We start from the raw sequence: 14,486 nt of genomic DNA on the forward strand, positions 1-14,486 counted from the left end.
TTCCTTCTGAAATCACAACGTTTGATTGCATCATAGAAGTCTCTTTTTGTAGTCTAACAGCAAACACACTGTTTTCTTTAGACTGCAGAGGTTCTCTACCATTACACCCAAATATAGAGCATGCTGTTATGTAATTCTCTGTGAAATTCTTCTCTGAAAATGAAAATGTTCTCAGACTGCTGCCTGTGGCCTCGCCTGGAGGACCTCAACAATCTGAGAAGTTAGAAAAGCTCTCATGTAAGCAATGTCGTGATGGCCGTTGTGAAGAACCTACCTGTCTGCAGGTCCAGACCGAAGTAGAAGAGCGCTCCGTCTCCCAGCGCACACAGCAGGTAGTAGCTGCCTTCAAAGGTGGTCATTAGGATTGAGCGAGGGATGATCTCTGAGGGAACACACAGACAGATGATTTATTCTCCTGGTGCTGTGGAATCACAGGTTCATGGATAAACACCAAAGTGATAAATGTCTGCTAAAATGTCTCTGTCAGAAAAATCGATACGGGTTATTGGCCTGGCTGGCTGGTAACTTTTGGAGAAACATTTAAATGCTGCAGGATAAAAATACAGTCTTCTGTCTTTTCTGTTTCCCTAACCCTGCTTTCTCTGACTGTAGGCCAATTACATCAAAACAACATTGGCTCTGATTAAATGCTGCTGGCTGACTCTACACACAACAGCAGTGTTGGAAATGTGGCTTCTAGAGAGGCTGCATGTTTCCATGGTTATGTACATCAGTGATTTAAGTGAGAGAGCCAAGATAATAAAAGCACAATCTTCAAAGCTGTGTCCAAGTTAGAATACAGACAGAAAGCCTCCTTCTCACTCAAAATTTAGAATCACTCCAGTTCACAAAACTAACTCAGACGAAGTGAAACTACTCAGCGTGCCAAAGCTAAAAATACCAACAATTAGGATAGAATACAAGCTTGTAATGTGAAGGTTCCCTGTTTTTAAACACGGTGCAGTCACGCTGTCCTTGTTAGGGCAGTGAACGAGAGGAAACAGCCTGCAAAGCTTGAGCAGCTGTCAATCAAACCCACTTGGATAATGCCGTGTGGCACTGTGGGTAAGAGTGTGGAAATCCTCCTCGTGGATGCAGCAGTCTAATTGGAGAGTGAGAGTCCTGCTGGCGCCGGTTCAGCCTGTTCAGAAACTTTGTCTCCAGTGACTGCTGACTTTTTGATAAGTTTAACCAAAAGTAGTCAAGTCCTCTCTTGCATATTTTAACACTCGCAGTTTCAACACGTTAAGGGTCTAAATGGAGCGCTAAATGCTTTTGGGTTGAGAGAGCGCAGTGAATGTTGAAGTACCCATCTAAGATACAGTAGAAGAGAGGCACTTATGGGAGGTAAAATTTACATTTAGAAACTCAACTGGAGATATGATCCATTTTTAGGTACTTCTTCACTATAATAGACCCATCTTATACTGAGGAATAATTCCATATTCTGTCCATGCCAGGAGGCATAAAAATCGACCTCGTCTTACCCTCCAAAGCTTGCTAAATATCATTCCGAATTCAACAAAGTCCCCAAAAACTATAAACAAAGAATAGTTTTCCATCACAGACGGACAGGGCATTATGTGCAGACTATTTTTTAGCCTGAGGCTGCAAAAAGTTTCTGTTCCCACGATGGTAAATGGCATTTAGGAGTGCCAAAGGGTGTTTTTCTACCTTTTCAGTGATCCCGATAGCTGCTTTCATCTGTTTCTAGTTCTTAATTCTTATCAGGGATGGATCTGTAAAACTAAGGTTTTCAAAATCTTTGGTAAGTCCACACATTTTCTATGTGCTGAAAACACGACAATATCTGTAATTCCTGTTTGATTGTACCTCAAAGTACCAGAGTCCCCAAAAAAGATATGCAGTCTTAGTTTCAATTTAAGGGCAGAGACAAAATTTTTGTTTCAGCTTTCATGTGACTGCATCATTAAGGGCGGCCTTACACCTGACAATTTTTCCTCAGATTTCAAAGTCTGAGACAAAATTCCAAAGTCGGAGTAAAATCATGGAAGTCTTGCTAAAGTTGCAGCTCGCTCCCCTTGTCTCAGTCGTTAAGTGTAGGCTGACATGTAAACCTCCATTGGGATTTTCAAAGTAAAAGCCAGATTTTTCTTAAATTTATTCTTAAATGTTTCTGAGATAGTTCCTCGGTTGTCGCTTTGGTGTTTAACTTTGGTTGTTTGCATCCAACACCTGATGTGTTGGATGCAAACAACCAGTATGGACACAGTGAGTTGGTGATAAGTATGAGCGCAAAACTTTCATAAAGATAAATCATCACAAATGACAACAGATCAGCTCAGACTTATTGCATGGATCTATTTAACATTCATCTGGGAAACTTCTCATAGAAAGGGTTTGGGAAGGGCAAAGGGGGCGGTCAGGAGAAGTGCCAAAACATCTTCTCAATTCTTTGTTCCTTTTTCATTCCAGATATACTGACATATATTAGATATATCTAACTGAAACTGTCACAGAGCCAACAGCTACACTGCTGGCAGTCACTGCTAATGACTTGTGATACTTAAATTTGTCCATAACTATTGCAAACCTGAGCCAAAGTAGGTCAGGATAAGAGTAGAAACATCATCTAAGCCATCAAAAAGATTTCAGTGCTACTCAGTGGACTTCTTTGTTCTTGTTTTAATAAAAAATGTGGCTCAATTAGGGTCAAACTTGTGCTGTGGCTACATCTGAGCTAATCATTCTACCAGCAGCCATTGTTTATACCAGCTCATTACATTAATTAAAAACCCTGCCCGTACCCATTGCAAACTCATACCGAAGCTGGTCAGGAGAAGAGCAAAAACAGCTTTCCCAGCAAGAAAAGCTCTCTCAGTGCTGTTCTCTGTTCTTACCGTAATAAAGAAATGTGGTCCAGTTCTGATAAATCTGCTGCTATACCTAGCTCCATCCAATCAACTTGCTACACCAGTGGCAGCCATTACAACTAAACCCAACCAGTAGCTACCGCTTCATTCTCCTGGCATGACGCTAATTGGTCCGGGCTGTTCTCAGACCTGGCACATTCATTTCAGATTGGAGCTTCATAAGATAAATCTCTCTGGTGACAGGCATGGACTCTGGCCGATCCATCTGCTTCACAAAGTGAGCTGAACCAACCACATAACTTCGTGTCAACAAGTTTGCAATGAACTCTGGGTCAGTCCGCACTCCTGTGGGTTCCTTTGACAATCCCTTATGTTCTTAATGATTTCACTGGCGCAGACCTGAGCACTGATACACCTACCAAGAATTAGCCTTAAAGTCTATGAGAGTGCTATGTGGAGTTTTGCCACAGAGAAGATAACGACTAAAGTTCCTGATGCTACTTGGTCTCTATCCCTATCCACATTTCTTGTCTCTCTACAGAGTTCTCATAAAAGGCAAAAGAATAAAAATTTGAATAAAAAAGCCAGCAGAACTTGTCCCATGGACAAGTTCCATGGGACAAGTCCCATGAACTTGGACTCCAAGTTTGAATGAAGCTTAGGATTGTAGATTTTACTTGACTTTTTCAGTCAACACATTTAATGACTGGTTCACATTTATAACTTTGAGAGTGAAACATGAGGCACTTTGACTTTCTTCTTTAAGATTCTTCTTGGCTGAGTTATGGGATTTTGACTTTCTGTGTTATTTTATGAGCTAGCAATCAAAATAACAAGCTCTCTCTCTCTCTCCTCTTTCTTCAAATAAAAGGGAAAGTTAAGAAAAATAATCATTAACAAAGTGATTTTGTTCTTGTAAATTCTAATAAAGTCCTTTTATCTTTCAAAATGTGTTTCTTTGAATTTGATACAAAAAAGAATGGCATTTTATGCTTTCAAATAATGTGTAATTTGTTAAGGTCAAGAGAGGATTAAACTGTACGCCCTCTCCTGCCCTGTTTTCAGGCTGTGGCTTTTCAAGTGCTGCAAAGCAATGAATGGAAGAGACAATTTTGCCTTTATGTGTTAAAAGTTTTGAGGTGGGTGTTAAATGCTTTCTAAGAGAGCTTTTGATGGGATAGCAATTAATTCTTTTTGTACCTGTTCAGCCCATTAAGACCTTGTATTTGCTATTTGACTATAGAAAAAGATGTCATCTAGCCAGACATTCTCCGCATCCATCTTTCTCTCACACACACGCTAATAGCAGCCTCCTTTTCTCCAAACAGAGCCTTGATTTTCTCTCACCTCCTCCCAGCATCTCTTTGTGCAGGGCCGTGAAGCAGGGCAGTTTGAGCACACGGGCAGAGATGTCGGTCCAGAGTCCCACGGCGCAGAGCGGTGACTCACCGCCACCCTCCCCCAGAGGTGTGATATCCAGACAGGCCACTTCATGCTCCATCTCTGTGGTGCTGATGAGAGACAAGAGGGCATGAGAAAAAAGGTGCCCTTCACGCCGTGTGAATGTGACAGTTTACGGTACAGGCTGCAGAACAAAATAAATGCTGGCATAAACGTGTTCAGTGAAACAATGCACAAGCTCTAATTGAAAAAGTTCCCCAGTGATTTGCAAATAGAGAAATGTTAGACGGTAATTTTGTAAGCTGAGGTGAGTTCACACTGCCTGAAGACACCAGACGACAGTTTGATATTGCTGCACTTTTTAGTCATCTAATTTGTTTCTTTAATTACAGCTTTCACCTCTGCAATGCTAAATGATTTATAGCTGATTCTCTATTTCCCAGGAGCATGTTCTTTACAAGCACTTAACGGATCTCAAGTTACAGGAACAGTTTAAGGAAAAGAGGCGGCATCGATAATTAGAGAATAACTTCACAACAGTACAAGCTCAAAGTATGATGTGCAGAGTTTTTTCTGAGCTTGAGGCTGTAAGGTGGATGTCTGTGACCTTTATTTGTCCCCTTATATCTGTATTAAGAAGTCTGAAGAGTTTTTACCAATTAGCACTTGGTGGATGTCATTTCTAACTGTATTATGGCTTGATGCTGATACAGTAGGGTCACTGTATCAGTCCAGATCTGCTGTAGACAATTAGCTTTTATATTTTATTCCATTTGAGCACATTTTATTGGAACAGAACTGGTTTAACCCATTTAGAACTGATGCAAGGTTTGCATGGATGCACTTTTAAGACCATATGAGATACATGCATGCTTTTACCTTTCAGCCTGGATGCAACATCAATACATTTAGGATAAAATCAACACTTTTATGGCAACTGCATAGGTGATTCAACAAAACACATGTGGAAGGTGGGTGGGTTTAAAAAAAGAAGTTTTGGTTTAAGTCTTCACACAGACAAGTTAAAGGAATAAAATCTATAATCAAAATTCAGCAGTAGAGATTCTCAAGAAATTCATCTCCTAGCGGGAATAGCAAAGCAACAACTCTCAGTCTTTCAATTTAAAGTTATCTTATTCTGGTTACTGCATTGTGATGTGTTCAAAGTCACATGGAGAAATTGGAATTTTTGTTTTTAGTGAGAAATATGAAAAAATGTGGTCCTTTACATGAGAAATGTTTGTTAAATTAGTAATACAAAATAAACAAGTTCAGTTAAAAACATATTGTTTCATTCTTCCACCCCAAATGCACCAATATTCCAATCAATATTACTAATATTATCAATAAAGAGCTTGATAATTAAGGTACATTAATAAGAGTATCATTATGAATAGAAATCAATGATTCTTATGACAAAAGTCTGTTATCCAATGTTTGTTAGTATTTCATCAGTATATTTCAGATTATTACATCAAGGCTATTGATTGTATAAAATGAGTGTTTATTTATTTTTTTACAATTTGGTTAATTTCTTCAACAGTGAAAATATGTCACTAAAAGTAAAGACTAAGATGTACGGACTTTCTGTCGACTAAAACTATGAAGGGTGAACGGACTAAAATGTGACTAAAATTAGTTTTGTCTTAAGACTAAAACCCGGACAAAATTTAGAAATGGCTGCCAAAATTAAGTCAATATTTGCGTTTCATACTTTAAAAAGCAGAAACAGTCGCTTCAAATTCAATTAAAACTCCTGGTGTTGATCCACATCATATTATGACCAAAGCACAGCACAGATACCTCATTTAGACCAAAAAAGACTTTACAGTGCCGGGATAAAGTATTTTCCCCCTTTCTGATTCCTGATTTTTTTGGCATATTTATCACATTTAAATGTTTTGGATCATCAAACCAATTTTTGTATTTCACAGAGACAGCCCAAGTAAATACAAAATGTGGTATATAAATGATGATTTTATTTATTAAGGGTAAAAAAAAAAAATCCAAACTAGCTGGCCCTATGTAAAAAAGTAATTGCCTCCTTGTTAAATCATGAGTTAACTGTGTTTAACCACAGTTCTTGGAAAGCTGAGTTCACTTTTACTGGCCACACCCAGGCCTGATTACCACCACATTTGCTGAATGAAGAAATCCCTTAAATAGAAGCTGTCAGAAAAAGTGAAGTAGGCTACAAGAAAGAGACGCATCATGCCACAAGAACAAATGAGAAAACAAAGTGATCGAAATCTATCAGTCTGGAAAAGATTACGCCATTTCCAAGGCTTTGGGACTCCAGCAAACCACAGTCAGAGCCATTATCCACAAATGGAGAAAACTGGTGAACCTTCCCAGGAGTGGTCGGCCAACCAAAATGACCCAAAGAGTGCAACGACAACTCATGCAGGAGGTGACTAAAGAACCCAGAACCACATCCAAAGAGCCTGCAGGCCTCACTGGCCTCAGTTAAGGTCAGAGTTCATGACTCTACCATAAGAAAGACACTGGGCAAAAATGGCATCATGGGAGAGTTCCAAGGCCAAAACCACTGCTGACAAAAAAAGAACACAAAGGCTTGTCTCACATTTGCCAAGAAACATCCTGATGATCCCCAAGAATTCTGGAGAAATATTCTGTGGACTGACGAGACAAAAGTTGAACTTTCTGGAAGATGTGTGACCCGTTACATCTGGAGTAAAAATAAAAATAACACAGCATTTGATAAAAAGAACATCATGCCAACAGTCAAACATGGTGGTGGCAGTGTGATGGTCTGGGGCTGCTTTGCTGCTTCAGGACCTGGACCACTTGCTGTGATTGATGGAACCATGAATTCTGCTGTCTACCAGAAAATCCTGAAGGCCAACATCCGGCAATCAGTTCATGACCTCAAGCTCAAACGCTCTTGGGTTATGCAGCAGGACAACATCCCAAAATATACTAGCAAGTCCACCTCTGAATGGCTCAAAAACAAAAACAAACAAAATTAAGGTTTTGGAGTGGCCCAGTCAAAGTCCAGACTTAAATCCAGTTGAGATGATGTGGTGTGACCTTAAACGGGCAGTTCATGCTGGAAAACCCTCCAATATGGCTGAGATAAAACAATTCTGCAATGAAGAGTGGGCCAAAATTCCTCCACAGCGATGAGAAAGACTCATCACCAGTTATCAGAAAAGTTTGACTTCAGTTATTGCTGCCGAAGGTGGCACAACCAGTTATTAGGTTCAGGGGGCAATTACTTTTTCACACAGGACCAGATAGGTTTGGATTTTTTACCCCCTTAAAAAAATAAATAATTATTTAAAAACTGCATTTTGTATTTACTTGGGTTGTCTTTGTGAGATATAAAAATTGGTTTGATGATCTGAAACATAAAAAAGGGGTAAGGGGGTTTGATAAGTCCACCATGTTTCAATTTCTTCTCCATGTCATGAAGCTTTTGATGGCTTAGTGAAGCACTTTTAATTGTCTTGTTGCTGAAATGCCCTATCTCAATAAATGTGCCTTGCTTTGCTGTATGCCATCCCTTTACTGCATTTTCCAGTTGACCTGTTTCATCTTCTTCACTTCCTGATATTTGATACCCCACTCTCTTGGCTCTATTTCTTTTAATCTTCAATTGTCTCACAAGTTTTAAATCTATGCCACCATCACATTTTGTTTATTAGAATGTGTCAAAACAAATTAGGATGATATAATTTAGATTTTCTTTTCTATTTTTCCAGCAAACCAGCATCTTATTGATGTCAGCCAGTCCTTTGTTAACAGCTGCAGAGAGACACTTCACTTTGTCTCCCTTGTCGTCTCATCCTTTATCATAACTCACAGGCTGAAAACAAACAGTCTGTGCTTCAAGGAGGCCTGGTGGCATTGTTGTAGGCTGTGTGTCTTACTCGGACAACAAAAATAAATAAATAAATATTTTTATGTTTCCTGGCCTTTTTTTAAACTCCTGTAGAGTGTTTTTTTTTTTTAGGCCTGGCAGAGAGAGCAAAGACAGCCACGGGGGTAAACCACACGAGCAGCATGACAGAAATATAATAAAATGTAAGATTCTGCAGTTCAGCTGCACTATTCACTTTGGACTTGAGAAATTAGATGCAAATCCCTTATCTTAAACTTACTGCATATCAGGGAAGAAGAGATTAAATTAAGGGTAAGATAGTACGGAAAATAACTTCACAAATAGCTGTGACTCAGAGGCAAAGTTGCTGAACTATCGAGAATACACTTTAATTGATGTGAGATTAATTAAACTTTGAAACAACAGTTCTGTCGGGTATTGTCTGTGCACCGTATGCAACACCTTCCCTGCTGTTTTATCAAATCAACCAATTAATAAACCTGCTATTCTATTACACAGACCCATTTACTGAAGGGCATTTTAAGTAACACTTACCTGTTTCTAAACAAGGCACAAAGACTCGTGTTCCTGCTGCGAGGTTTCAGCTACTTGGCTAAGTGATTTGCTCTAGCTTTGAAGCCTGCATGCTAAAGTGCAACTTTTCAAAGATCACAGCCAAGCAGAGAACTAAATGAAAAATGTTGTGCATTTCTTTTTACTCCTGAGCATTGATTCACCTGCAAGTGTGACACCAGAGACATAAAGCTGATTCACAGGATGACTTATTTTATACATTCATCTCTGTAAGACAGCTGGTCTTCAGTGACTTTTATCTGTCTGCTATTTAGTGCCAACTCAAGAGAGCAATGCCAGCCAACAGCTCCACAGGTGTGTCATTTAAACTTCAAACAGACAGTACAAACTAGAGACAGTGCAAATGAATACAGTAATTCTACATTTAAAAAGTAGCAAAAAAAGCATTAAACACATGGAAAAAAATATTGGACACACCTGTTAATTATAGAAAACAGGTGTTTCAATCAGATACGTTGCCACAGGTGTGTAAAATCATCACCTAGCAATGCAGTCTCCTGTGATCCTAAATGTGTCATTCTAAAGAGCTCACTGACTTCAAGCGTGGTACTGTGATGGATGCCAGCTTTGCAATAAGATGGTTTGTGTAATTTCATCCCTGCTGGATATTCTAAAGTCAACTGTAAGTGATATTATTAGAAAGTGGAAGCGTTTAGGGACAACGGCAACTCAGCCACATATAAAATATATAGAGCCCAACCGATATGGGATTTTTGGGGCCAACTGGTTGACTACAACTCCCACAATGCTTTGCATGTCAAACAAGTATGGCTGCCCACTGAAGAAAGTCAAAGTACATGATCAAAAATAGATTAAAAATGGATAAAAAGACGCTTATTATCAGATGTAACGCTGTTGATTTAATCTCCAAAGACCCTGAAAAGTCACCAAAGTTCTGGGCTCGCTACAACGGCCTCCTTTAGAGCTACGGAAACATCGATGGTAACAAACAAACAGCAAAATGGTCAGCTTTCAGAGGATAAAAAGAGTACGTTTCTATGACTTTCATGATGGTTAAAATGTTATCAGCGTTTTAATAAACTGTGTCACATATTGTTGTATAAGACAAGACTGTCCTCAGAGATTCCAGAAAGTCAGCCAAGTTCCGGGCTCACAAGAAAACATTCTGTAAGAGCTACGAACGCTTGGAAGACATGATTAGAAAAGCACAACGGATCCGTGCCACACTCTAAGGGTTAATATATCAGCTACATGTTGGCCGATGTTGATTAATCTGCGATATACTATAATCGGCCTGATTAATCAGCCCGCGATTGGGCTCTAAAAATGTATATAAAAATTGGTTTGATGATCCCTAACATAAATATGCAAAAAACTCAGTAATCAGAAAGGGGGTAAATACTTTTTCACAGCACTTCATATGCTCAGAAATGACCCCGCGCAGGCTTGAACAAGTAGTTCTGTTCAGTTATCATGATAAATTAATACAACCACAACTATCTGAGGGTATTTTTAGGCTCTATGAGTTTTAAGAGTTGTTGCCCTGTGATCACAGAGATCATATGATCAAAAGTAGGTGCATGCAGATCATCTCCAAAACAATTGTTTTTTTAGCAAAACGTGATGAGGCTAAAAAAAAAAAAAAAAAGCATCACAGAGCTTATTTTTATTTTTGTTTTTTTAACCTGAGCCACTATTTGATTGGTTGGTGTCTGGGTGAAATTTCGGTCAACATGGTTATCTTTGGTTTACTACAGGCCTAATGAATGTGTTGCTGATGTTTGTGAGCTCAACGCTGTGGATCTAGTAGCCATATAAAGGGCTTATATCATGACATTGTTGCAGCAGAGCTGATTATCGACCGCCCAACACCCAAACACATCACTGAGAGTAAAACATCTCTGAAAAAAATCCCACCATACACAGTAATTTTATCCTCTGTGAGTTTGTATGTGTGTGTCTCTGTGTCCTACCTGATCTGTTTGAGCTCTCCAGCAAGGATCTGCAGGTAGTAAAGGGCCCGCCCCACAGCTAGCACCACCTGAGTGTGGTTACAGGCCGCCACACTGATGTTCCTGCCCTGTGGCTCCTTCCATTCGCTCACTAACGCCTTGCTGTCCTGGAGCACCAGGCGCACAGAGCCTGACGTGATCTGGAGGCACATACAGTTTTATCCTTTTGAAAATATTGTCTGGCACAGTCTTTCACGGAAATGACAGATATTTTTAAGTGGAGACTGGGAGACGAATTATGAAACACTTTCAAAGCAAATCTCATTATTTATGTTGTTTTAAGCCAAGGATGTTGCTGCACTTCATTAACAACTGGAAAGAGATTATAATTAAGTGGGTTCTTCAAAATTACTTGTTTTTTTCCTGTAAAAAAGTGGAGAGATCAGAGAGAAGATAATTTACTTTGCATTTATCTATTCAATCTACTTGATGCCTGGTGCATTAATAAAAGCCTTCAGCACTTCGTTAATGTTTGAGAAAGTGACAATTTCAGCAATCCTCATGGAGCTGGAACAAAATTTTTTGAAGGGAGAAATTTTGATTTGAAGAGAGCATGAAGGCTGCGATGACATTTGGAAACCATTACAGCATTAAAACACAGCACTTCAATCACAGCAGTCAGGTCAAGAAAATAGAAAAATTCTAAACATCAATCCAATGTGTTTTTCATTAAATATCCATAAAATGAAACGGCACTGGACCAAAATTTCAAGCTCTATTAATCTTGTTAGAAAGTTCATTTGATTGCATTCTTAATGCCTTCACAAAGGTATGTGTTTTCCTGATAAAAGCCCCTCAGGTAACAGAGAAATACACATTTAATATCCAAAACGTGATGATGTGATGAGATGAGCCATCCAGCAAGGAGAAGAGGCTGCAGAGGCATCATTAACATACTGCAGAAGGTACAAGTAGTAGTCCAACTATAAATGAAGCTGCTGCACTGTTGGGGTGCTGATATAATATGGAGGTGCAATGAAATGTGAAGCTAGAACATATTTCCAATATAGAATCTTAATGGAGTCCTTGAAAGCAGTTACAAAGATTATATTGCTTAGTTTTTGCAGCCTGTTTGTGTTTGCACTGCAAATCAAAGACAACAACGGTAAAATCTGACCTCTTGTTGTGGAGGCAACTGAAGGCATCTTTTCTACAGGAGTTCAGTTTTAGATCAGAACACACAGTTGGGGAACAGCTAGTGTCCAAACACCTGGAGAGGTTTATTTTGTCAAACAAGACTAAGAGTCCACAGCAGCTTTAGTGGCTCAGTGAGGCTGTTCTTAAGCACAGCGGTGCTTCCAGCTGAATGCAAACATCAGGGTGCTAACGTGCTCTGAATGCTAACAAGCCTTTAAGAGGACCAAGTAGCAGGGAAGTTTTTAAACTTACCATATAGTTTGTTTAGCAACTTAGCATATTTACATTTGCTAATAAGCACAACACACAATGTAGAGCTAAGGCTGATGGGAAAGTCATTATGTTTGGAGCCGTTCTGTAAACACTCACTTATTTTTTTTTTGAAACTGACCCGCTGACTGTACTCAAGAAGTCAAGGCAGGGATGACAGCACAGATGCACAATAGCAGATTTTTGATCATCTCTGATATGCCAGTACTTCTGAAGAAGAGATTCATATCAGTTGGCTAGAGCAGTGATTCTCAACCTTGGGGTTGGGACCCCCTTGGGGGTCGCAAGACACTGAGAGGGGGTCACCAGATGCCTTAAAAAAACTAATAATGTTTTTTTAAATTACACTGTTGATTCTACACAAATTTTACCAAATCTTAACCCTTTTTCATCACATTTTTGCCACTTAGACCCTGTTTTTGTCCATTTTAAACCCTTTCCACCACTTTTTTTCCTGCCTCTTTTGCCACTTTATATTGCTGACCCATTATTGCCACTATTAATCACTTTTTGCATGCCTTTTTGCACATTTTAACCACAGTTAGCCCATTTTTGCCAAATTATACCAATTTTTCATTCTAGTCCACCTAATTTCTACCAATTGATTGCACTTTAAAGCCATTTTGGACACTTTTTAATCCCCTTTTACCATTTTGTGTGCCCATTTTTGTTAACCCAATTTTGAATATCCTTTTGTTGCCACTTTTAACCCGTTAATGTTCATCATAAATCCAATTTCACCACCTTTTCCACCATTTTTTGCCATTATCAACCAATGTTAACAATTTCTAACCCATTTTAATTATGTTTTTAACAAAGGTTATTTTAATTTTTAGAAGGCTATTTACTACATAAATGAATAAATAAAGATATTTGTTTCTTTGATAAGAGTGGTTATTATTCAGGTCAAATATAAAATATGGTTTTCACAGCTTAACTTCACAATGGACTATGGTTTTGATGACCTCCATAGCACCCAAGTTTGGCTGGGTCTCTGAAACCTCCCCTTTTATCCCTCCTTATGGACGACGTTGTCTGCACACGACTATTCTTGAATGTGCATGGCTGTGTTCAACCACATTCAGGTACAGCGGGGGTCCCCGGTCTCTGGCACCTTTCTTTTGAGGGTTGTGGGCTGAAAAGGTAGGGAACCACTGTGCTAGAGGATCCCTGAAGGTCATTTACAGCAGCTGTATTCTAACTCCTGGAGGAATAATGAATTATCCAAGAAATAACTCAAGACAGATTTATTCAGCTAGAACTGAAAGTCTGTAACCTGACTGCCTCTTTCCAGCTCTGCCATGTCAGTTGGTCCAAAGGGTTTGCATGCTTTATATCTACTAAAAATACTTAATTCATTTTCTGCTAAGTGATATGTTTGACTGAAGCTGACTTCTCAATCTCACACCTGCACTTTGGGTTTTGTCACTTAAGATGAGCATATTACCAGAATATTATAGCCTGTGAGCGAGAGAGACGTAGAAAGAGCGTGCAAATGTATATGGATATACAGATCCTGCAAAATGTTTCAAGGCTTTATCTCCTGTAGTTTGAGTGTCTGAAGCTCAGAGCTTTTGTTGTCCACACCACACTCTGCACGGCTTATGTGCACATACAGGTTTCCTGCTGAGTAGGCTAAAGTTGGCTTTGTGGAAATATAACATCTGCAGGGCAAAATAAAATATGCAAAAACCCTAATATTCTGCACCCTTAAACTGCATCGCACTATGTGAGGATTGCAAAAGTGTTCTTGTTAGATGTCTCTTATTGAAACCCTGCAAAGCCCATAGACTGGACAGATTCTCTGTCTCTCATTAGGTAGACTCATCTAGCAAAAATTCTATGCCATTGTGCCAGGTAGGGCTGGGAAATAAATTGATTAACTCAATAAATTGGGTTTTTGGAAAATCAAGGTTTTGAAAATTGAACATTTCTATCGAACCTTACTGCAGTATTACCAAAAGTAAAAGCTACTGTAAGAAGCTTTAATTTTATGTTAATTCTGGAAACGCTGTAAAAAAAAATGATACATTTTTTCTTATATTTTGCTCATGTGTAACCACAGAAATAGTCAGTATTTCTCTAATGATCTTGTTTACTTGCATAGATCATGGAGAGACATTAGAATCACTTTCAGTGTGTTTCTAAGGCCGGCCACACACTAGACAATTTTTTAATCTGAAACGATTTTAAAACCGTGGGAGACCGCAGACTTCAGGACAATTTCCAAAGATTTTTCATCTTTAATCCTCTGAACGCACACACTAGACGACTCAGCCAGACTGTCAGATCACTGGAGACAACACACCTGCCGACATGCCTATGACTTCTGTGATCACGTGACTTCAGAAAAACAAACACAGATGTCTGCTGATACCATCTTGCTGTCCCTCCACAACAGGCTGTCCTGGCATGCGTTACAGGTGCAGCAAC

The 14,486-nt window shown here is 39.1% G+C and overlaps 1 protein-coding gene across 1 annotated transcript in view; it reads right to left on the reverse strand.

Annotated features, from left to right (window-relative positions):
* ddb1 (damage-specific DNA binding protein 1) overlaps positions 1-14,486 on the reverse strand; it is a 99,807-nt gene that overhangs the window by 46,411 nt on the left and 38,910 nt on the right. The window contains exons 13-15 of the mRNA XM_041785374.1: positions 10,608-10,786; positions 4,182-4,345; positions 275-382 (exon numbers count right to left, since the gene is read on the reverse strand). Of these exons, the coding sequence (XP_041641308.1) occupies positions 275-382; positions 4,182-4,345; positions 10,608-10,786 (451 nt within the window). The remainder of the gene's footprint in view (positions 1-274; positions 383-4,181; positions 4,346-10,607; positions 10,787-14,486) is intronic.

Source organism: Cheilinus undulatus, linkage group 1 (assembly GCF_018320785.1).
Source record: "Cheilinus undulatus linkage group 1, ASM1832078v1, whole genome shotgun sequence".
NCBI classification, from domain to species: Eukaryota; Metazoa; Chordata; class Actinopteri; order Labriformes; family Labridae; genus Cheilinus; species Cheilinus undulatus.